This window comes from Cervus canadensis, chromosome 32 (assembly GCF_019320065.1).
Source record: "Cervus canadensis isolate Bull #8, Minnesota chromosome 32, ASM1932006v1, whole genome shotgun sequence".
Classification (NCBI taxonomy): Eukaryota; Metazoa; Chordata; class Mammalia; order Artiodactyla; family Cervidae; genus Cervus; species Cervus canadensis.
This window is the reverse complement of record NC_057417.1, coordinates 29,455,784-29,479,672: the sequence shown is the minus strand read 5'-3', so window position 1 is coordinate 29,479,672 and position 23,889 is coordinate 29,455,784. Positions and strand designations below refer to the sequence as shown.

General features: G+C 54.2%; 2 protein-coding genes and 1 long non-coding RNA gene across 3 annotated transcripts; 2 read left to right on the top strand and 1 right to left on the bottom strand.

Moving 5' to 3' along the window:
• Nucleotides 1–13: 13 nt before the first annotated feature.
• LOC122433110 lies at nucleotides 14–1,858 on the top strand. The gene is made up of 2 exons (XR_006267031.1): nucleotides 14–213; nucleotides 1,401–1,858. It is a non-coding gene; the product is annotated as an uncharacterized LOC122433110 (long non-coding RNA).
• ACTL6B (actin like 6B) lies at nucleotides 287–10,552 on the bottom strand. Its single transcript, XM_043455672.1, has 14 exons — nucleotides 10,420–10,552; nucleotides 9,899–9,975; nucleotides 9,556–9,721; nucleotides 9,155–9,255; nucleotides 6,213–6,310; nucleotides 5,467–5,561; nucleotides 5,295–5,401; nucleotides 4,493–4,582; nucleotides 4,242–4,303; nucleotides 4,011–4,125; nucleotides 3,821–3,901; nucleotides 3,618–3,713; nucleotides 3,338–3,424; nucleotides 287–564 (listed from the first exon to the last, which is right to left on the bottom strand). The coding sequence occupies exons 1-14, from the start codon at nucleotides 10,442–10,444 to the stop codon at nucleotides 484–486; spliced, it is 1,281 nt and encodes a 426-aa protein (XP_043311607.1). The 5' UTR covers nucleotides 10,445–10,552; the 3' UTR covers nucleotides 287–483.
• A 7,815-nt stretch (nucleotides 10,553–18,367) lies between these two features.
• GNB2 (G protein subunit beta 2) lies at nucleotides 18,368–23,656 on the top strand. The gene is made up of 10 exons (XM_043455092.1): nucleotides 18,368–18,531; nucleotides 20,864–21,009; nucleotides 21,222–21,260; nucleotides 21,376–21,482; nucleotides 21,784–21,847; nucleotides 21,930–22,092; nucleotides 22,184–22,250; nucleotides 22,589–22,790; nucleotides 22,881–23,097; nucleotides 23,180–23,656. The coding sequence occupies exons 2-10, from the start codon at nucleotides 20,953–20,955 to the stop codon at nucleotides 23,284–23,286; spliced, it is 1,023 nt and encodes a 340-aa protein (XP_043311027.1). The 5' UTR covers nucleotides 18,368–18,531; nucleotides 20,864–20,952; the 3' UTR covers nucleotides 23,287–23,656.
• The last annotated feature ends 233 nt before the right edge of the window (nucleotides 23,657–23,889 follow it).

The following is a 23,889-nucleotide window of genomic DNA, read 5'->3' as shown; positions in this document are numbered from 1 at the left end:
CCCGGGGCTGCCCCCCGGCTCCGTCCCGCCCCGGCTGCCTCCTCCCCCAACTCTGCTTCCCTCTGCGGCCTTATTGAGCGTCTCTAACCCGTACTCGCTTCGTGATCCTCCCTGGATTGCGGCCCCTCTGAAACCCGAGGCATCCGTGATCCCGCGGCTCTGCCCTCGCCCGCAGACTTTGCCCCGGTGTCCACCGTGTAATTCCGAATGAATGTAGGTGTGGCCCTCCCCTCTCTTCCCTCCAGACTCCTGCCCCAACTGCCCACCCCTAAAGAGGCCAAACTTCTTTTTTTCTTAAAACATGTTTACTCCATTTAACCCAGAAACTTCACAATCAAGAGGGTAAGTGGGGAGGGGAACAAAAGGGGGGCGGGGCTGTCAATCCTGCGCCTGCAGAGCCGAGGTGAGGGAAACCGTCTCCTTCCGTTCGCTTTCCCTCCCCCACCGCTGCGGGGCGGGCCTGTGGGTGGGGAGGGGGCGCCCTCAGGGGCACTTCCGCTCCACGCACTGCTTCCCGCCCTCCTCATATTCCTGCTTGGATATCCACATTTGCTGGAAAGTGCCCTGGGTGGGGGCGACATCAGCGGTCAGGGAGGCCCAGGATGGAGGGAGAGCAGGTTCCCCACACTCCACCCGTGGAGGTTCGGAATCCTCCCCCTCCCAAGCCCACATTCCTCCCGCAGCCACCAACTTGCCCCATCTCCCTGCCCCCTCCTTTGTATTCAGAGGGCGGGTACCCGCTTCATACCGTTCAATCAACGATGCATTCATTGAGCATTTACTGAGCACCTGTCTGCTCAGAGCCCAGGGCAGTTCGAGCTGGGAGGTGGACCTGCCAGCCGCAGGCCAGCGAACCGGTGCTCCAACACTCCATATCCCCTCTCCACCAGATACCCTGTCACTCCATCGGGCCTTACATGCCAAGTCTCTCCCTCCTTCCCAAGAAAAATCTTTCCTCCACCCTTCTCACCATCCGACACCACCTAACATCAAGGTGGGGATGATGTCTTTACTCTGGCACCCCACCCCCACCCCCTGTTGAAATACACCCCGTGAGGTCCTCCAGCCCTGGCACTTTAGACTGTACCATCTCTATGATTAGTTGCATCTGCCTGAAAGTTAGTGTGTGTGTCCCTGTTTCTGGACACACCTTCCTGGACCACGTTGCCTCTCCCTTGGCTTCTGCTTACTGTGCCAAAGCCCCACCCTTCCCACCATCTCTAGTTTCCAATGCAGATCTCCGTGCTGAGTTCCCGACCCAAATTCTCAACTGTCTTTCGGACACCTGGTCCTCAGTGTCTCCTGGGACCTCACACACTCAACATGTCCATGACTGCTGTCACCATCTTCGCCCAGCCTTGCCTCAAACCTGCTTCTTTGGTCTTTCTCGCCTTCTACAGTTGCCCTGTCCAAATCCAGTGGCCCCTTGCCACGTGGAACACTTGAAATGGAGCTATCGAGCACTTGAAATGCAGCTAGTCCAAGATGAAATGTGCTCTCGGTGTCAAATCTGCACTGGCTATTGAAGACTAAATCCAGAGGATATAAAACATCTCAAATTTTATATTGATGACATATTGAAATGATAATACTTTGAATAAATAAGTGTGTTAGTTGCTCAGTCGTGCCCGACTCCTTGTGAACCCATGGACTACAGCCCACCAGGCTCCTCTGCCCATGAGATTTTCCAGGCAAGTATACTGGAGTGGGTTGCCATTTCCTTCTCCAGGAGATCTTCCCAATCCAGGGATCGAATCTGGGTCTCCTGTACTGCAGGCAGATTCTTTACCAACTGAGCTATAAGGGAAGCCAATAATTTGAATATACTGGATTAAATACAATATATTCTTAAAACTTAGTGTGTTTCTTTGGACTTTTAAAAAATATGGCTACTAAGCAATTTTAAATGACATACATGACTCATGTTACATTCCTCTCAGACAGCACTGCCAGCGGCCAGCATCCTGGGTTTCATCCTTGACCCCTTTCCCTCTTACCTCTCATCCAAACAGTGCCTACATTCTCAGTCAGACCTCTGATGAGCTCCCAACCCTCTCTCCCCCACATCCGCTCTGCTGGAAACCCCGGGTCACAGTGGAGACCACGGTAATCCTCTCCCACCCACTGTCTGCTCTGCAGCCCAGGTTGTGTGCTTAGTCGCTGAGTCGTGTCCGACTCTGTGTGACCCCATGGACTGTAGCCTTCCAGGCTCCCCTGTCCACGGGGATTCTCCAGGCAAGAATACTAGAGTGGGTTGCCATGCCCTCCACCATGGGATCTTCCCAACCCAGGGATCAAACCTAGGTCTCCCGCATGGCAGGCGGATTCTTTACCGTCTGAGCCACCAGGGAAGCCCAGGTGAACTTCCTCAACTCTGACCCCACAGCATCTACCCCCCACCTGTGGCCTTGCCTGACCCTCCCCTGGGGCCACACACCCTCTCTCCTGCTTGGCCTCCTAAGTTCTCACTCTCCCATCTCAGCTTGAAGGCTCCTTAGAGGCCCTTCCTGACCCCTGAATGAGATCAGGTCTTCCTTTGAAGGAACACCCCGCACTTTGTGGTGACCTCCTGTTTGATGGTCTTGGCTTCCAGACTGTCCCCACGCACGAAGGCAGGGACTAGGTCGGGCTGTCTGTCCAGGTGCACGGGAGGCTTGCCAGGACTTCTCCCAACCCTGAGCTGTCTTCAGGGGGTCAGTCTTCTGTCTCTCTGACCCTTGCTTCTGTCCCTTTGGGGGCACCTCCTCTAGCCAATATCCTCCTTGTCCTGTCATGTCCCTGCTGTCCCCCTCTGTGTGGCTGACACCCGTCAGATGCAGTTTGCATCTTTACCTCTCTGCTCAATGTCTTGCCCCTGCCCCAGCAGCTGCTCCAGACTCAATTCCCCCCACCCACCGCTGCAGAACCACCCTGACTGCTGCCTTCGGTTTGTCCCTTGCTCACCACACTATGCCCACTGCTACCCATTCCGTGACTCTAGGACAATAGAAAGAGCCTCCCGTCAAGGTCCCCTTGAATTCAGCTCATACCCCCATCCCCAAAGACTCATGTCGGACATAACCTTCCCAAACATGCCTGTGGCCATCACATCACCTTGCCCCAAACCTCTAGGGGCTCACCCTGGCACACAGACCACCACAATCTCATCCCAGCCAACCAGTCTGGCTTCCTGTCCTCCACTCCCTGCTTTGTGTCCTGAGATTGCATTCACCTTTCTGGGAGCACTGAGTGCCCTTTCATAAACAATGAGTGAATGAGGCAGCAGGCAAGGCAGTGGGGGCGATCTGGATCTACTGTTCCCCACATTCAGCCCTAGACCAGGGCCCTCCCCTCTCACCAGTGAGGCCAGGATGGAGCCCCCGATCCAGGGGCTGAACTTGCGCTCCATGGTGCTGTTGCTGGCGATGAGCTTCAGTCTCATGCTCTATGAAGAAAGAAGGGCTGGGGGAAGCAGACACCTGGTTCTGGGAAGTGGGAAGGGACAGGGCTCGGAGTGGGGAGGCCATAGCGGGAAGGAGCTGCTTTGGTGGCCGGAATACTGGCTCAATGAATGGGAAGGAGGAAGGACTTGGTGTTGAAGGGCTGGCCCAGGGCCCTGGCCGGGGGTGGGCTCCTACCGGTGGTGTCTTCTGGGAAAGCTCTCGATTGAGCCTGTCAGTGAAGCCCTGCAGGAGCGTGTTCCCGCCGGTGACGATGACACTGCCGTAGAGGCCCTGAGAGCAAGGGAGGAAGAGTGAAGGGGCAGGGGACGGCCCCGCCCTGCCCCCCACGCCGCCACTTCTCCTGGACCCCCCCACCCAGATGCAGGCTTGGGCCTCACCGGACGAATGTCAATGTCGCACATGCCGATGCTGGTGGTCACCACGTGGCCCACCCCTAACATGGTGTTCCCCGACAGGCCCTGTGGAGAAAGGTGACTGGGCTTTGGGCCCTCTGTCCCCTCTCCCCAGCCCCCTGTCACCCTTAGCTTCCCCCCAGCCCCAGGATCCAAGGACTCCAGCCAGCCCTACCTTGACGTTGGAGGGATCAAACAGGCCCTCAGGGATGCGGAGCCGCTCTGCGCCGTAGTCTGTGTTGTAGCCGTTGGGCATCTCATAGTGCACTGTAGGCATCTGTGCAGCCACCCTGCCCGGGAAGGAGTGAGATTCCGCTTGGGGTGCTCCTGAAGGACCAGGGGACCCCCCGAGTCCCAGGCCTGCCCCTTTCCCACCCCCTCCCCGCCAGCCATGGGCCCCACTCACTGCTCATCGTAGGGAGAGTCTGAGACCTGCAGCACGGAGGCCTGGAAGTCCTGGATCACCTCCTGAGAGCCCAGGGACGTGGTGAGGGCTGGGCTCCCTTCTCAGCCCCCACCCCCACCCCACCTGCAGGGCCTCTGTCCCTCCCCGCCCCCCCCCCCCCCCCCCCCCCGCTGCTCACGGTGGGGGAGGGCGATGAGGGAGGGCATAGGAGCTGGAGGGGTGGTTTCCGGGGACCCTCTCCAGTGCCTCACATTGCACATGTAGTTATGCCAGGACTTGGAAACCTGGGGTAACTTCTCCTTCTTCTTCCAGTTTGGGGGTGCACCCTCCCGTACAGGCTCCTGTAGGGGCACAGCCTGCGATCGCCCTTCGCATCCCACACTGACCCAACCTGCCCTGTCCACACCTGCCTCCCCAGCACTCGCCAGCTCTGCGGCTAATGGGCACCGGGTTCTCTGTTCTGTTGCCCAGAAAAAGTGTTTCTCCCCCTTCCCTATTAGAGGAGAGAGAATGGGGAGAGCCCACCCCATGGATGCTGTGCACGCAGTGGGTACAGATGATCTAAAAGGCCTCGGTCAGAGAACTTGGAGGCTTGGTCGAGGGCTTGGAGAATCCAGTAGGAGGCCAGACCTTATGGAAACAGCCTTTTACTGAGCCATGTTCCACGTGGGGATCCCTTGCATGCAGGGTCTCATTTAATACTCGCAGCAGCCCTACATGCAGTTTTTCCACTTTGCAGAGGAGGAAACTGAGGTTCAGGAGCTTCAGTCTCATGCTCTATTTCACACAGTTCTTCTGTGGCAGAAGCAGACCTTGAACCTTGGTCTATTGGACCCCAGAACCCACCACACTGGCCCTCATACACACATCCTTCTAGCAGTTGGCTATGGGACCTTGGCCATGTCCCTCAACCTGCCCGGATCTCTGATGCCTCAATTGCAAATTGAGGACCCAGGATCCTCTTGGGGCCTGGCTGCTCCCCGCCCTGATATCTGATAGGTCAGGGGGTTGACAGTCATAGGGTCAGTGCCCAGGACATCCCAGCGGCTCCACCTTGGCTGCGATCATGTAAGGTGGGATGATGTCAATGGCCATTTCCTGGAAGAGCTCTCGGCACTGCATGGAGATGAAGTCCCCTGCCAGGGGTGACTTGACAATGCCTGGAAAGGAGGGGGTGTCATTGCCTGGTTCATCAAGGTGCCCCCGACCCCTATCGAGGCCCCACCTTGCTGCAGGACGTAGCCATCATGCACTGGAATGGCCGTCGTGTGGGTGGCCCCACTGTCCAGCACCAGACCTGTGGAGCGTCCATTTGCAAAGCTGGCATGGGAGGGGTAGGTCAAAGAGCCAGCAGCAGTGAACAAGGAGGCTGGAAGCTGATCTGGCCTACTCTCTATTCTCCTAGGTCCAGCCCAATCCCAGTCTGTGAATCTCTCCTTCTGGCTTGTGACCCATTTGCTAGAGAAAGGCAGCTGAGACCCTTTGCCACTTTTTTCTTGTCTGAATCACACTTTCTTCCTCTATTCCTTCCTTCTGAATATCCAGCCTCTCTTTTTAGTCTTAGTTCTATGTCCTACGGGATCCCTGAAATTAGGGTCTATATAGCCCCAGTGCCTGGCACAGGGTACAATGCAAAGTTGATCCTTTTAGAAAAATAAATGGGAAGGGAACATCTCAGTGTTCATATACCCTTCCCTTCTCTCTCCAGCCCCAGCCCCTGTTGTTTAATTGTCCCAACTCTCCACGCTTAGCCTGATCCAAGGAATAGGAAAGGACCACTGGTCTGGCCACCCTAAGATACAAAGCACTCGGCTCCCAAGGGCTCTTAGCACTAATGGGGCTTGGGGGTGGGGGGTGTCTGCCCATCCAGGATATTTATCTCCATAGGATCAGGCCCAGCCTCCATCTCAATGCACCACAAGCTCCACCCTGACTCTCCATTCTCGCAGAGCAGCTTAACCCAGAGGATACGCAGTAAGCACAGCTGTCTTGCATAAGAAGAAAGCAGGAATGTTGTACTGCTCAAACATCAGCTCTGTCAGCTTCTCCCGTTTGGCCCGTGTGTTCCACTGGGGAGAAAGTGCAAGAGGCGAAGTTTCAGGAAATGAAAGGCACCAATCTATGTACACACCTTCCATATACGCAGACCTGTTTTGCACTGAGGACAGAGGTCAGGTCCCCTGACCCTCATAGGTCTTTAGAATGTTGAAACTATAAAGAATTTGAAATATCACAATTAAAACCCAACTGAAGAAAATAAAACTCAGAGAAGGAAGTTGGCCAAGATCACACAGAAAGCTCTTGGTAGAGCTGGGTCTAGAGTCACAGTCTCTTGACTCCTAGCCCAGAGCTTTCTATTGTGCTATACACACTTCAGGCCAACACCCTCCCCCTGCCCCCCACAAGACCCCAGTACATCCCTCTTTCCCACTCTACTCGTCTCAGAGATAAGAAAGCTGAAAAAGTACATATTTCTGGGTAAAAATGTTGGATTGAATACAAACATTTACTTTTACTCTCTCCCAGGCTACGCAGGTAGTCGTGTTTGACTCTTTGTGACCCCATGGATTGTAGCCTACAAGTCTCTTCAGTTCATGGGATTTTCCAGGCAAGAATACTGGAGTGGGTTGCCATTTCCTTCTTTAGGGGAATCTTCCTGACCCAGGGATCAAACCTGCAACTCTTAAGTCTCCTGCATTGGTAAAATAGTCTCCTGCATTACCACTAGTGCCACCTGGGAAGCCCTTATTCCCTCCCAAGATCCCAGCAAAATTATAATAAAGGGAGAGTTAAAAAAAAAGAAAACCGTAAACCCACAAAAGCCAACAGGCACATAAAAAGATGCTCAACATTTTTGGCCATTAGGGAAATGCAAATCAAAAGCACAATGAAGGACTTCCCTCATGGTCCAGTGGCTAAGACTCTGCACTCCCAATGCAGGGGACCTGGGTTCAATCCCTGGTCAGGGAACTAGATTCCACATGCCACAACTAAAGATCCCACATGTTGTAACATGTGCTACAACTAAGACCCGACACAACCAAACAGATAAATATTTTTTAAAGACAAATAAAAAGTAACATTCATGGGACAGGAAAGAGCTCCTGGAAAATAAAAATAGAGGAGCAGAAATTAAAAGCTTTATAGAAGAGTTGATAAATAAATTGAGGGAATATCTTGGAAATAAGAGGAAAGAGATACATAAAATATAAAAGATGAAAACATTAGAAGAATACCAGTTTTGGAGGTACAAAATCCAAATAATAGGATTTCTTAAGAAAGAACAGAGAAAATTGAAAGAAATAAATCAACAAATAAGTAATTAACTTTTTAATTGAATTAAAAGACATAAGTTTCCAAATTAAAGAGACACATTGAGTGTCCAGAGCCATGAACAAAAATAAACCAATACAATATTGTGAAACTGTAAAACACTGAGGACAAAGTGAAAATTTTATAAACTCTCAGAAACAAAAATAAGTTACATCAAAGGATCAGGAAATATATGACCTTGACTTTCTTGATGGCAACAGTAGATGTTGGAAGACATTGAAGAAGTGCCTTCAAGATTCCATAAAAAGGGATTTCCCTGGTGGTCCAGTGGCTAAGACTCTGCACTCCCAATGCAGGGGGCCTGGATTCAATCTCTGGTAAACGCATGCCACAACTAAAGATCCTGCATGCCACAACAAAGACTGATGATTCCATGTGGCACAACTAAGACCTAGCACAGCCAATTAAATAGTTTTTTAATAAAAAAGTTCCAAAGAAAAATTATTTCCAACCTGGAGCATTATACCTAGCTAAACTATATATCCAAGGTTAGGCACGAAAAGTCTCAAAAATGTTACTTCTTATGTCCTTTCTAAAGCAATTACTGGAAGATGTGCTCCATGAAAACAAGGGAGAAAATCAAGAAAAGAGTCATGATCCACAGGAAACAGGACTTCTAATACAGGAGAGAGGTGCAGTGTTTCCTTAAGATTAAGGTGAAGGGAGATGTCAGGATTATAGCTACATCTTGTGCCTAGAAGCTAACTAGTCTAAAACAGAGCAGGTCAGTAGGCTCCTGGAGAGATTTCTTGAAGATGAAATTGATGAAACACCTAAAGCAATTAATGTCTTCAGGAAAGATAAAGATAACTGATGAATAATTTCAGGTCACATTATTAAGTAGATAGAAAATGAAGAAAAACAGAAACAGAAACAGAAGAAAAACAGAAAATTTTCAGTGCTAGAGAAAACAAATAATTGCACAAGAGGAAAATAAACCATAGTTTATTGCCTGTCTCAGCATACAGGCTGATTAGCTTACATAATAATAAGAGTATAAACACTGAATCTTAAAAAAAAAAACAAAAAACCCTAAACTGCAACTGTACTCCAAGTAAGAAAAAATGTGTGTGGTGTGGGTTGGGGAGGAAACAGAGCTAAGTGCTCATTTTGTATAGTGGGAAATCCATAGATAATACCTAGAGCTAAAAAAATTCACAATCAGCAATTTATGATATTTAGAGACATAAAAGGTAATGGTAAAAAAAATTAAAAAGCTAAAAGAGAGAAAAGCAATTGTTTCTGGAAAAGGGATAATAGAAGGAGGAGGCTATGCATGGCAGTTTATTAAAAAAAATTGATTCTGTATAGGTGTATATAACATTGACCAAACATTTCAGTTAAAAGGTCACACGGCGACTTGGGGGGTGGGGCAGTGTGTAAGGATGACTGGGGGAAAGGTAAGTGGAGAGAGCAGAAGAGAAGGAGACATGGAGACTAACCCAGGGCGGACGAAAAAGTGGTTGAACCTGACGGAGTTGGAAGGAAAAGTTTGAAAAGTAAAGAGGAGTGATTAATGGCTTGAGGAGAGGTGAATGGCCTGCCCCAGGGCTGCAGAAGGGGCTGGACTACGCACTTACCGGGGCCTCTGACATGAGCACTGGGTGCAGGTTTGGCTCAGACTTGACATGCTTGCTGTAGGTGTGATCCAGGATTGCACGGAAGCACTCCCAGTCCTCAACTGGGGCCAGGACACCAGTGGAGAGATGAGGGTGGGCAGGCAAGGGTCCAGAAACAGGAAGGAAGGAGGGAAGCCAAGTCCAGGGGAGGGGAAGTGAGACAAGGTCCAGCAGAAATCCCCCCTTTCCCGGGAATCTGGTGGCCCCTTGTGAGAAACCAGGCAGCTTTGGAAAGTAGTGAGGGCATCCCTGGGACTTGGGCAGCTGCAAGGAATACTCCGTGAATGTGGGGTCCTGTGCCCCGGGTTGTGAGGTGTGGGTTCTGGGTCTGTGTCAGGAGTCGGTAGGTGGGGGTCCCATACTCATGCCATTCTTGAGGGGAGACATGACTTCCGCTCCATCTCGAGGCACGTGGAGGGCGTTGGTGTCGATGTGAAAGATTTTCCCTTTCTTCTCTTTCTCCCCCTCCAACTCCAGCCCGCCCCCCTCCTCCGCGGCCAGCAGCCCCACCGTGGTGGGGAAGTCAGCCTGGAGCGGGGCATGGACAGGAGAGAAAGCCGTATCTTGCAGGGCCCTCAGCCCACCCCCTGGGTTTACTCCCACATTCCCGCTCAGCAGAGCTTTTCTCTGGGCGCTGAGAGCCCTGGATGACTGGGTAGCCTGGAGGGGAGTCCTAGGATTTGGGCAGGGGGCTGGAAGGCTCACCTTGGGGCAGTCCTCCCCAGCGTACCCAGCGCGGACTGAGAAGGAGCCAATGTCAAAGACCAGCGCCCCCACCTCATCTGTGCGGGAGACAAACTTGTGAGGGGTTATCTCCCAAACTCTCTCTCCATGGATTGCTCCGAGAGGAGATCTGGGCAGAGTCACCTTCAACCCGGAAGGGTCAGGTGGGAGCTCGGCCAGGAGTTCAGAGTTCTGGGAGTGGGAGATCAAGACTCCAAAGTCCCTTTCTGCCCAGTGGCCCTGTTCAGGCCACTCTCCTTGCCTGGCTAGGGGCCGGGCGGAGACGGATTGAATGGTGGAGAGGTTGGGCCAGGTACGCGCAAGCATTCCGAGGAGGGTCGAAGGTTGGAGTGATGCAGGACCCAAACCCAGGGCTGGACCCGCTCGAGCGCAGAGGTGACAGGCCCCGGGGTGCCCAGAGCTTGGGTTGCGTGGGCTCGGGGCGCTGGGATTCGGGCGAGGCCGCGCCAGGCTGGAGATCCCGAAGCCCGAGGCTCGCTCACCTCCGCCGTAGACGCCCCCGCTCATAGTGCCCTCTCAGCGCTGCTCGCGGCCCGTGGGCGGCGGCAGGATCAGCACCGAGACAGCCGGACAGCTCCCGGGATCCCGGGCGGGGCGGGGCGCGGGACGGCCAATCGGGAGGCCAGGGCCCCCGCCCCCAACGGCGCCGCCGATTGGCTGAGAGGCGAGACAATAACCCGGCCGGGGGCCGCTGCTTTAAAGGGCCAGACACCTCAACCTTAGGTGGCGGGGTGGGAATTGAGGGGAGCGAAGACCTCGAGGCTGGTCCTAAGGGACAGGCTGGAGAAGAGCAGGACTACACAAGAGATTCCTTGTCCATTCGAAGACCTGCGGAGTGATTGAAGGGGCCCTTGCTCCCTTACTTTTAAAAATGGGATCTAGGAGAGGGCGCCATACTCTTGGGAGACGTGGCCATTCTCAGGCTCCTTAGCAAGGTTCTGCCATACCCAGGACTGAATGGGAGACAAGGGAAGGGAAGAAGAGAGGGAGAGGGACGGGAGGGGGTGTGTCTCCATTTCTCCCTGTTTCTTTCCGTCCTTGTCTTTCTGATGGCCCCTCTTTTCCTCGTTGGTCCCTGTTGGCCTTATACATACACATATGTCCACACATGGCTCTCAGCTCACATTCACCTCTTTTTCATCTGTTTTTCTCAGGAGTTATTTATCAAGCAAGTAGGTTTTCCCCTAATAGGCTACTAAGTCCTTCCGGGCTTCCAGTATGAGGCCACCTCCACAGTAGTTTTGATAGAGAAGGGGAAGGAGCACTTCTGACAGCCTGGCTCAGCTGAGAGACTCTTATGTGAGCATGTGTGAAGGTGTGTGTCTGTATGTATGTGTCTGAGAGTGTCAGCATATGTGAGTACATGCATGTGTGTGTTAGTCATTTTCAGTCATGTCCAACTCTTTGTGGCTCCGTGGACTGTAGCCCTTTAGGTTCCTCTGTCCATGGGATTCTCCAGGCAAGAATACTGGAGTGGGTTGCCATTCCCTTCTCCAGGGGATCTTCCGGACCCAGGGATCGAACCTGGGTCTCATGCATTGCATGCAGATTCTTTACCGCCAGAGCTACCAAGGAAGCCCTTGTGCACATGCATATGTGCGTACATATGTGCATATGAATACATGCTTGTGTTGGGAGCACTCCCACCTACTTGTTTAGGGGTGAGTGGAGCACTAAGAGCAGAGATAGCAGAGGAAGAGGATTCTGTGTGATGACTGAATGCCTCTGAAGTTCTCTGCTTACCAGATACTCACTCTGTAAGGGCTCCACCCTTCCTTAGCCAGAGGACAGATGGTTTGAGCTGGCTCATCTGTTATCCACTGGCGGCAGTGGCATTTCACATTCCCAGGGTTGGTTCTGAGTCCGGACCTGGCTCCCCTGCCTGGAGGCCTCAGTGGGAGCGGTGAGCTGTAGGAGAGAGCTGACTCAGGAGCTGGGAAACTGAAATAGTCCAGAATGACCCTAGGGTCAGTCATCTGCCTCTATATACTGTGGTCTGGATGAACTGGAACAGCCCCTTAACCTCTCAGCGCCTCATTTCTTCATCTTCTAAAATGTTGAGGTAAGAATTAAAGGAAGACACTGGATGAGAAGTGACTCTATTCATGGCCTGCACCTCTCCTTTTGGTTGTCATTGAATGATGCTGCTTCACTTCCCCTTTAAATTCATCTTGTCAATTGCCACCACTCCCTCCCCTATCCCAGTCTGGACCTCAGATTCAGAAACTGTCCCAGTCAAGGGGAAACTTTACTGATCATGGAAATAAGGCCTAGATTTTATTGGGATTTTCTCAGATACAAGAAGGGCTCTATCTTGGGTCATACAGTTCACTGGGGCAGAACCAGGACTAGAACTCACATCTCTCGTCAGCCAGTTGACAGATGATTCTGTGTCCCTCTGCAAGTTTCACTGTTCCCATCTGTAGGACAGCTGGAGGTGAGGACTCAATCTGATGCTAGAATCAAGTTCCTGGCTTGATTCACTCCTGGCTAAGTGCTAGGGATACAGGACTATTCAGCAAACATTGGGTCTTGAGAAAACCCCTGGGTGTTTTTAGGCTTTAATATTATCATCCACATATTCATAGAAATCTGTAGTCTATCTAGTAAGGTGACTTTCCCTCTCATGGTTGGTACAAAAGCTACAGTGAACTACAGGACTAGACTTATTTCCCAGTCAACTGTGGCCAATTTTCATTTGTCATAGGATCTGACATGATATTCTATTGCATGATGCAAGTGGTTAAGGTAAAGTTTATTAATGTATTTCATCCATCCATTCATTCATTCAACAAACATCCTTTATGCCTATAGTGTGCCAGGCATTATGCAAGCTATGGGAATACCAAGGTGCATAAAATATATCCCTGCTCTCAAGCAGTTTTAGTGCAATGGGGATCTCAGCTGTGCATGAAAATGTGGTGAAATGGAGGCTCAGAGGAGGGAGGGGCTACCTGTCTCTGAGAGTCCAGGGAGACTTCCAAAAGTGAAGTTTGAGCTGAACTGTGAAGGATAAATAGGGGCCACTAGTGAACTAGGTGGAAAAAGTCTTCTACCCAGAGAACACTGTGAGCAAAGGTCTAGGGAGGTGGACATTTCTGCCATATGTGGAAATAGGAGAGTTGGATGCGAGCTGCTGGCAAAGACCAGTGTCAGGGGAAGATGAAACTACAAAAGTAGTCAAAGACCGACACATTCGTCCCTGAACTCTATTTTTACTTAGCAAATACAAAGCATCTGCTATGTGCCAGGCACTGTTACAAATGCTTTACAAATACTAAGTAATGTAGTCCTCATAATGATCTGATCATCATCCTCATTTTGCAGGGGAAACAGAGGCACGGAGAGGTAAGTGACTGGCCCACTCAGTTTGTAAAGGTATGGAGCTGAGATTTTATGTATATATTTGGCTATGCCAGGTCTTGGTTGCAGCACTCAGGATCTTTTTTTTTTTTCCTTTCTAGTTGCAGCAGGCGAACTCTTAGTTGTGGCATGTGGGATCTAGTTCCCCGACCAGGGATTGAACCCCAGTCTCCTGCATTGGGAGCTCAGGGTCTTAACCACTGGACCAGAGTTGAGATTTGAACTGTGGTATGTGAAGAGTATTGATCTGGGGGAAAATGTTGCCATGCTTCTATTCATTTCTTAGGTGTTTGATGTTTTCCAGGTGTCTGATAGGCACTGGGAATAAAATGACTCACATAACTTGATGTGACTCTGAGTTTAATGTCTGTTTTGGAAGATGGATGATTAGATGATTAGCTCAATAAAGTCATCTAACGGTTCTCACATTGGCTAAACCTGAGCACCTGTTAACGACAACAAACCACATCTTGGATGTGACTTGGCATCTTGTGAGGGTCCGTTCATTGCTGGGTGAACTCTCACCAGACAAACCAAGTGCCCTGGCTTCCCAGGGAGCCCCTAGTGCAGGTGGCAAGTGCCCAGGAAAAAACAGTCCAGTGAAGGCTGCAACAGGCATGGAGCCAGCATTGCAGTGGGGCACAAACAACGGTGTAGTCAGGAAGGCAATATTTAAACCAAGAATGAGAAAATGAAAAATTTCCCAGTTGACAAGGAAGTGGAAGGGGAGTCGGGGTGGAAGGCATTCTTAGTAGACAGGACAAGCCCCAGCCTGTGTGTCTTGCAAAGAATTTTGGCCCTTCTCATGGAGTCAGTGGGGAACTACTGAATGGTTTATATGTGTGTGTGTGTGTGTGTGTGTGTGTATAATTTTTATTTGTTTATTTTTGGCTGCTCCGGGTCTTTGTTCCAGCACACTGACTTCTTCATTGCTGTGCATGGGCTTTCTCTAGTTGTAGTACGCAGGCTTCTCTAGTTGCGGAGCGCAGGCTCTAGGGCGCGTGGGCTTCAGTAGTTGCCACACATGGCTTCAATACTTGGGGTGCACAGGCTCTGTTGCCTGGCGGCATGTGGAATCTTTAGTCCCAGACCAGGGATTGAACCTGTGTTTCTTGCATTGGCCGCAGATTCTTAACCACTGGACCCTGCATGGTTCTGAACAGCAAAGTTATATGATCCAACTTGCATTGTAGAAAGACATCTTCTAGCAGCTATTTGGTAGGTTGATTAGAGAGGGACTATCCTGAAAGACTAGGAAACAGGCAAGAACAAAGGTAGTAGCTGTTGGCATACAGTAGAAGGGATAGATTTAAGCAGTACTGGAGAAGTAGCATTGACAAGCTGTATCTACAGATGACATTGACTGCCAGCCTTACCTCAATCGCCATCTCCCTTCTTTCTTTACAAGCTATGTTTTAGCTGGGTATATGGCTACAGACTACACTTCCCGGCCTTCCTTGCATCTGGCCAACTTCTGAGTAGAAGTTTGTGGTGTCCTTAAATAGAAAAGAACTTGTGCTTCCATGCCACACCCCCTTCCTGAGAGACGAGGTTCAGATACAGTAGTGGGAAATGCCTGGGCCACACTGGACACAGAGGTGGAAGCCACAGGTTGAGGAGGGCCAAGATGTCCCAGAATCCTGAAGGATCTAGTTTGGGGTTGTTGCTTAAGCCACTGAGTTTTGAGGACTCTTCATTCTAGCAGCTTGGACTATAGCCTAACTAACTGACTATCCTTTGGATATGAGGCATGAGGAAGAGAGAAGCTCCTGGGTGGATGGTGGTGCTGTTATCTGGGCCAAGAGACTCAGAGGAGGGGTAGGGCTGGGCAGGATGGGGTGGGGTGGAGGAGGATTACTTTAGTTTTGAATATGTTGAGTGAGACATCTATAAACAGTGGAGTGTGGTCATGGTTTTAACAACCAACTCTGCAGGGAAGGGGAACCTCGATCTCAAGCATATGCTGACTTCCATGGCGTAAATACTCCCACCATGATGATGATGTTACTATTATCAACATGACCTCATTGAATAAGGAGTTGGGAAGAGAGGGATACAGTAGGCTCTTGTGAGCTGGTCCAAGCTGGCACTAGCTGACTCCAACAGTGCACCAATGTCCAAAAACATCCAGGTGGAGATGTTCAATCTACAGTTGGACAGACATCAAATCTGCATGAGAAGATAGAGATTTGAGAGTGATGAGCAATCGTGGGTAATGAAAGTCCCAGTACTGATTGGAGTCACCGTGAATAACTTGGAGTGAGAAGAGGCTGAAGTCGGGATCCCAGAAAATCAGTGTTTATAAAAGATCCTGGAAGGTGGCAAAGGCTGAGGAGAAGCCTGAGAAAGAACAGTCAGAGGGAGGACGAAGTGTCCCACATCGGGGCCAGATTTTCCACATGTGCTCCAGAGCTTCTGCCTTCTCATAGAAACTGGCCATCCACTGGTCATCCCCTACCTATCTGTATCTTCACCTCTCTCTCCTCACTGTCCTTCACATTATTATCTAAACAAGCTCTCGTAGTTCCCATCAAAACACAAATATCTTGATTCCACATTCTCCCACTGCTGCTGCTGCACCTTCCTCCACCCGCTCCCAGCCAATCTCCCAAAGCTTGGGCCACCTTGGTCATCTCCACTGCCTCATTTCTTACTTGCCCTCAGCCCGCTGCAAGCGGAGCACCCAGTGCAAAAGCTCCACACAAAGCCAGCATCAGCCTCCATGGTGGTCAACCCTATGCCCGCTTCCCAGTTCAGCCTTATCTCACCTCTCAGCAGCATTCAACAACATATACCATTCCTTTTTGGAACATTCTTTTCTTTTGCGTTCCAGAATTCCACCTTCTCCCGATTTTCTTCTTAGCTGGCTTCTCCTTTGGCAGTTTGTTCTCTGCCTGACCTTTAAATGTTGGAGCTCCTCAGGGCTTGGTCTGAGGCCATCTTGTCTTTTCCCTGAACCTCTTTATGACTTCATCTGCTCTAAAATGCCACTCATTCCCAAGGCTTTATTCCAACCCAGATTCCTGCTGAGCCCCAGACCTACTTAGACTGCCACTGCTGAGCATTCTGCCTTGCACCTCTCCTAGGCACCTCAAGCCTAACACGTCCCAACTTAGAACCCTTGATCTTGGGACGTCTCTGCTGATCCAGTGGTTAAAAATATGCCTTCCAAAGCAGGGGATGCAGGTTTGATCTCTGGTTGGGGGACTAAGATCCCACATGCCACCGGGCAACTAAGCCCACGTGCTATAACTAGAGAGAGGCCTGCGTGTCGCAACCAAGACACAGCGCAGCCAAATAAAATAAATAAATAAATGTTAAAAACCAAACAAAAACTCTTGATCTTCCTCCCCAAATATATCCCCTCTCAACTGCTCTGCTCTCAGTAAATGGCACTTCCAAGCCACCAGTACTGATAGTTATGCACATGATTGTCTACCATCATCTCTTCTGTATACACTAAGCTCCCTGCAGGCAAAGGAGGGTACACAAACTCAAGGCTGTGTCACCAGGGCCTAAGACATCACTGGGACTCAATAAATATTTGCTGACTGAGTTAAAGTAAGGAAGCATATTAGTACAGAAACCAAAGTGAGAGGAAGCAGTGTCAGATGCCTTATAGAGATAAACAAAATTGGGTTCTAGTCTGAGGCTGCTAGTTTTCTAAATGACTTTAGGGAAGTCTCTTTGCCCATATGTAGATTAAGAGGAAATAGAAGTAAATTATAAGGTCCCTTCCAAATTCTGACATCTATTATCTACTGTTAATATATTACTGAAATGGTGAGTGCACGTAAATGGAATTTGTGCATAACTAAGAATGACTTTTTAAAAAATTTCCTTTAAAAATTGGTGCTTTGATGGGAATTCCCTGGTGGTCCAGTGGGTTTAGGACTCCGTGCTTTCACTGCTGGGGCCCAGGTTTAATCTCTGGTTGAGGAACTAACGTGCTTCCCCCATGGTTCAGATGGTAAAGAATCTGTCTGCAATGCAGGAGACCAAGTTCCATCCCTGGGTTGGGAAGATCCCCTGGAGAAGGGACTGGCTACCCACTCTAGTACTCTTGCTTGGAGAATCCCTTGGACAGAGGAGTGGTTTGAAAACTATTTGTAATGCCTTTAACAGAGGCTACATAAAAAGTGTTTGGTACTTTTAAATTGCATGAGGACTCAATGAAGGCTCTTCATTGACTTGAACTTACCAGAACATTTTCACAATCCGTCCGGATCTCATAACTAACCAAGGTGATTTGCAGGGGAAGTAGCTATCAATAGTCTCATTTTGTAAATTTGGAAGCTGAGGCACTTATATTCTCAGCCTTTTGCAGGGATGGTCCAGAGAGGGGTTCATCAAGAGGCTAGCATCGCACACAATAAAGTCGATAAAGCTGCCCTGGTTCATGTCGCAACTCTGCAGCCCTAGGAATGTTTCCACTATTTTAAATGGGGACAGTGCCAGTACTTCATAATATTTTCGTGAGGATTAAATAAGCGTGGAAATCAATAAATACGAGTTGTTATTACAGTGTCATGCAGCCCACTGGACAACGCGGGGACATTGCCTGGGCAGGACTTTTTTCACAGCACACCTGAATTCTCAGGAGCTGGCCTGGCCCCTACTCCTCCCTGCTCGGCTACCTTCAGAATGGCCGCTCTCTCCTCTACCACCTTTGAGACCCGCTGCCCGGCATCTCTCTAACCCCGCCCCTCCAAAGGGGCGTGGCCTCACAGACAGGGGCGGAGCCAAGGCGGAGAACTGGGGCGTCGAGCTCCTCTTCCCAGTCTGGAGCCGCCCAATCCGGGAGGGCGGGTCACGTGACCAGCCAGCGGTTTCACCCTCCCCTCTGCCGGTACCACCTCTGCCAGCCCCAGGGGGGGATGTCTTGCGTCTTTTCGGGAAGCAAAGCATTTGTTTCGGCCCGTTCTGCTTGAGAATATCGGGGAGAACTATCTTTGATGTGACAGGGTCAATCTTTGCCGCTTAAGTGATATTTTCCCTTCCGGCCTCCCCCCACTGAGCAGTTGGTCTCGCCCAGCCGGGCCCTGGGCGCGGCGGCGACGGCCGCGTCACTGGCGGGCGGGATCCCTCCGCTCCGGGGAGAGCAGCGCTGGACGGTTGAGTTGGGGTGACTGAGGAAATCCATCCGCGTCGCCGCTGCCGCCTCCGCCGCGGAGGAAGACAGGACCTCCCGCGCTCCTCTAGCGACCCTTCGCAGAGTCCCACCGCCACAGGTACCTCCGCAGATAAAAGGAGTCCTCATCCCCCCCGCAAACCCCAAATTCCCATGGGGGAACCTCTCTTCCGTCTGTCTCCCCGGTCTGGCCTCTCGGGAGCGGACGTAACTCTCCAGACCTCCCCTCCCTTCTTTTGGCCCCGTCGCTTCCAAACCCGGAAGGGGAACAGGGGGACCCTCGCCCCCAATTAACTCACGCGCTCCTGGCACCATCGCGGGGTGTTTCGCCTGGCCCCAGACCCCATCCTAGCCCCACCTGCCTCTTGCTCCCTGAGAAGTTGGGGGTCTAAATTCGGGGCTTCCTCTAGGCCTCGTCCCGCCCCCTTTCCCCACCACTACCACCCTCCTGCCGGCCCCTGAGTAGCACCCCTCGTGTCTTCGCATTTCGCACCCCCGCCGGCGTTCGTCTTGCAAAACTCCAGAATCCTCAGAGAGGCAGGCAAGGCCGCGAGGCTGTCCCTCCCTTCGTCTCTCCTCGATTTGGGTTCTGCCCCGTCTTTTTTGGCCCCATTACCCTGAACCAGACACCTCGGCACCCTATTCCCTTTAGTAGTCCTGACCCCACGCTTGGCTCCCAGCCGACCTCCCACACACACACACCTAGCTATCTTTTGGGCAAAATGGAGGTCGTGGGGGCCGGAGGGCCAGGCCCACTGCGCCTCGCAGCGCGGCACCGGCCCGCGCCTTCCAGCTGCCAGATCCAGGGACCCTCCCTTGTCTCCTCCCCTTCGCCCCGCCAGACCTGCGGAGGCGGTGGCACCCACATTTCTCCTTGGGACCCCGGCTGCTGTATGCCCAGAGTCCGGGGCCGCCGAGGGGGGCCCTGGAAGGTGATGGGGATTGAGGGCTGGGAGCGTCGCCCCCGCCCCCAGCGGCTTCCTCCTGGCCTGCTGCTTCCTTCTGGCCTGCTGCTTCCTTCTGCCCGGGGCGTCTGGCGTTGCCGCCCGGCCTGGCCTGCCGGCAGCTGGAAGGAAGGGGCTTTGTCCGGAGCTGGGGAAGTAGGGTGGGGAGCTCTGCCCCCACTCCTTTCTTTGGAGGGGCGTCCTCTGGCGCTGGCGTAGAAATCTGAACAGACCAAGGGGAAATGTCAGTGGGGAAGAAGAACACCCAGGGCCCGGGGGAAGTGGGACCCGGGCGGGGGGGATTGGGGGGACGCCTGGGTCGGCAGAGTGCTGTGTGCATGGCCAGATCACACAGGTGTCCAAAGTGGGGGGTATGACTCCGGGTCCTGGAGCAGAGCCATCCAGGCCCCTGAGGCCCCGGCGCCGAGCTCGCGGCAGGGCTCTGGGGGAGCGGAGGGCGCAGGGGCTAGGCCGCCTGGGGCCGCCCGCTAAGCGCGCCCGCCGGCGCCTGGGAGAGAGCAGCTCCGCGCTTCGGGGCCCGGGACCTCTCTTCCGAGACCTAATTACCGGAGAGCGGCTCCCACGGGCTTTCTGCGGGCGCGCCGGGGCGGGCGGCCTCGGCGCTGGAGGGAGCAGCGGCTTGGGGCTGCCTTCCCCGCCACCCTCGCCTCCACCCGCCGCGGGTGGCTAATGGGGCGCAGCCGGCCCAGGGATAATCCGGGGTGAGCCGTCCCGAACCTATTAGTGCCCAATCGGCTTTCCCCAAATCCTATAAACAGCCACCTAGGCCGGCTCCGGGAGGGGCGGGAGGCTGGGTCGGGCGGGGGCGATGGGGCCGGGGGTGGGGTCACCCACCCTACAGGTCTCAGCCGTGGATGCGGTTGCCCTGGCAACCGGGCTAGGGTGGGGGCACTTCACCAATGAGGTGCTCTCAGTCCGGGTGACGGTTGCCTAGGCAACCCCACGAACAGCCCAGCTTTCCCTTGTGGTCTCCCCCACCCCCAGTCGAAGCTGGGGGTGTGTGTGTGTGGAGGGTGTGCGGCGTATAGGGGTGAATTTAACGAGGCACCGCCCCTTTTAAAATTAGGTGCTAGGAGGGCGGTGCCTGTGCGGCCGGGGCGGACGCCGGGTCTGTTTTCGAAGGGACTCTCCCCGGCACCCCTCCTCCGCCAGCCCCCCAGTTCCTGCCACGGGTGTCCCGCCCGGGCTGCTGTCCGAGGGAGGGGTTTCCCTTGCGCTTCCTCTTGCACTTCTCGCTCCGTTTCCGGGGGGCGGGAGGAAGATTGGGGAAGTCAGCTGTTGCTCGGGTCACAGCTACGTCTCTCCGGGCCAGAGACCCGGGCTCTGCCCCGGGGAACCGCGGCCACTGCTGGCGCCCCTCCCCCTCCCTCCCACCGGTGCTTACCCCTTCCGGGCCGCGCTTCGGCCCCGCCTTTACCCCCGCTTCCCCGGCGGCCTTGGGCCTGACGTCAGCCCTGCATCCCCCAGGCCTCGGGCCAACGGCGAGGAGCTGCCTCCCCCAGCCCCCGTCCCGCGGCCCCCAGCCGCCCCCAACCCCGCCCCACGGGCCCGGCGCCATGAGTGAGCTGGAGCAACTGAGACAGGAGGCCGAGCAGCTCCGGAACCAGATCCGGGTGAGGGACTGGCGGGCAGCCGAGCGGGCAGGGCCTGGTGGCTTGTGTGTACCGGGCCAGGGGAGGCACGGGAGGGGTGTGTGTGTCTGCGTGGTGGGGGGCAGTACCCTAATCTCTTCCTGTCTCATCCTTTTCATTCCCCTGTCTTCCGTTCTCTTTTCTCTCCTCCCCATCTTCCCTGCCTCTCTGACGGGCTCTGCCATCTCTTATAGGATGCCCGAAAAGCATGTGGGGATTCAACACTGACCCAGGTGAGAGGAATCAGTGCTGGACTTGGCTTTAGGGAAGGAGTTCAGGTGGGAGGCATATTTCTCCGTGGGCCCTGCCACCCGAACCTTCCTGAGCCCATTCTGCCTCCACCCCCAGATCACAGCTGGGCTGGACCCAGTGGGGAGAATCCAGATGAGGACACGGAGGACCCTCCGTGGGCACCTGGCCAAAATCTATGCCATGCACTGGGGGACAGACTCAAGGTGGGTGAAGTCAGGGCTGTGTGCTGAGCCATCGTGTTCACCCTGGGCTGAGGCAGGGTGGGCAGGGGCCTCCTTGCACATCGGGCACCTCAAATAGGATGCCCGTGTTGGCAAGTCAGTTTGGGAAGACCTGACTCCCAGATGCCCCCAGGGGCCGGGGAAACAGTACCAAACCGAGCGGGGAACTTCTGGGCTGCTGCCGGAAGTTGTCTCTCACCAAATGGGAGGGGGGAAGGGTGTCCTGCCTCCAGAGGGGCCTTCCCACCCTGACCCCTCTGGCTCTCCTGCCTCACTCCCGCAGGCTGCTGGTCAGCGCCTCCCAGGACGGCAAGCTCATCATCTGGGACAGCTACACCACCAACAAGGTAGGGGCGGCGCCTGCGGCTGACGGGTCGGGGCTGCGGCGCCGGGCCGGCTCTCACCCTGGGCACTACCCCTCGCTCCCAGGTCCATGCCATCCCGCTGCGCTCCTCCTGGGTCATGACCTGTGCCTACGCGCCCTCAGGGAACTTCGTGGCCTGCGGGGGGCTGGACAACATCTGCTCCATCTACAGCCTCAAGACCCGTGAGGGCAATGTCAGGGTCAGCCGGGAGCTGCCTGGCCACACCGGTGAGTGGGCCTGGCCGTCCCGGGCCCTGTGGCGGGGGCAGGGGCTGCGCCGGCCTCTGACAGCCCCCCGCTCACCAGCCGCTTCCCTCAGGGTACCTGTCGTGCTGCCGCTTCCTGGATGACAACCAAATCATCACCAGCTCTGGGGACACCACCTGGTGAGGCCCTGCCAGCGCCAGGCGGCCGGGGCTCACCCTCACTTCCTGCCGGGGCGGGGCGGGGGAACACCGCCTCAGGGCTTACGCTGCAGGTAGTGCATCCCCTGCTCCAGCAGTGGCAGCACCCTCCTTGCGAACCCCTCTGCCTCTTGTTCTGGCGGCAGGAAGGAGGCACGAGGGTGGGACCCCTCCTCATCTGGGGCAGGAGCAGGCGCTGGCTGCCAGTGCTCCCAGCGCCGAGGCGGGCTTGGGCCTGGGCTCAGGCGGTGGGGGGTAGGGCAGAGGGCATCTGTCCTCACCCGTCTCTGACCCTTTCCTTCTTCCCATCACCTCTCCAGTGCCCTGTGGGACATTGAGACCGGCCAGCAGACGGTGGGCTTTGCCGGACACAGTGGGGATGTGATGTCCCTGTCCCTGGCCCCCGACGGCCGCACCTTCGTGTCGGGCGCCTGTGACGCCTCCATCAAGCTGTGGGACGTGCGGGACTCCATGTGTCGACAGACCTTTATCGGCCACGAATCTGACATCAACGCCGTGGCCGTAAGTTCTGGGCGAGCTGGGACGGCCCCTCTCTGCCAGGCTCCCAGCCCTCCCTGCGGCCTCACCCCACTCTGGTCTTACGTCCTGCAGTTCTTCCCCAACGGCTACGCCTTCACCACGGGCTCGGATGACGCCACATGCCGCCTCTTTGACCTGCGGGCCGACCAGGAGCTCCTCATGTATTCGCATGACAACATCATCTGCGGCATCACCTCTGTTGCCTTCTCGCGCAGCGGCAGGCTGCTGCTCGCGGGCTACGACGACTTCAACTGCAACATCTGGGATGCCATGAAGGGCGACCGCGCAGGTGAGACCGGGAGCTGAGCAGGGGGGCAGGCAGGGACAGGGGAACCGGGCCAGAGGGGTTCTGATGCCCCCTTCCGCCCCAGGTGTCCTCGCAGGCCACGACAACCGTGTGAGCTGCCTCGGGGTCACTGATGATGGCATGGCTGTGGCCACAGGCTCCTGGGACTCCTTCCTCAAGATCTGGAACTAACAGCCCCGACCCCAACTGGGCCCAGGCTAGGAGGGGCCCTGCCCGTGCCCACACTACAGGCCGGGAGCTCTGGGGCTGGGTGCACACCGAGCCTCCCTCCCCGGGCCACGGGGCCTTGGGTCCCTGCTCCCCTACCCAGGTTTGGTTCCTCCCGGGGCCCCCACTGTGGAGATTAAGATGGGGATAGAATGGGGAAAGAGGAGGGCCAGAAGGCCCTCATCCTTTCGCTGCCCTGGGGTTGGGGCCTCATCCCGCTGGAGGGCCAGAGGCAGGAGGTGGAAACTCCAGGGGCTGGCTTTTTTAAAACTGGTTTTATTTTAATTTTTATTATATTTTCAGTTTTTCCATAAAGGAACCAATTCCAACTCTGTACCTGGTCTCTACCCTTGCTTGTTGTCTTCCTCACTGTAGTCTCAGCTTCCAGCAGCAGAGGGGGTGGGGGTGGGGGTGCCCCCGAGTAGCAGTCAGGGGGATAACACGCTGCCTCAGTCAGAGGCTTCCTCAGTCAGAGGCCGGATCACAGGCAGGACCACCTCCTCTGGGTCGAAGGTCATGGGCATCCCACAGGCACAGCGCTCCGGTTTCTGGTCTGGCTGCCCCCCA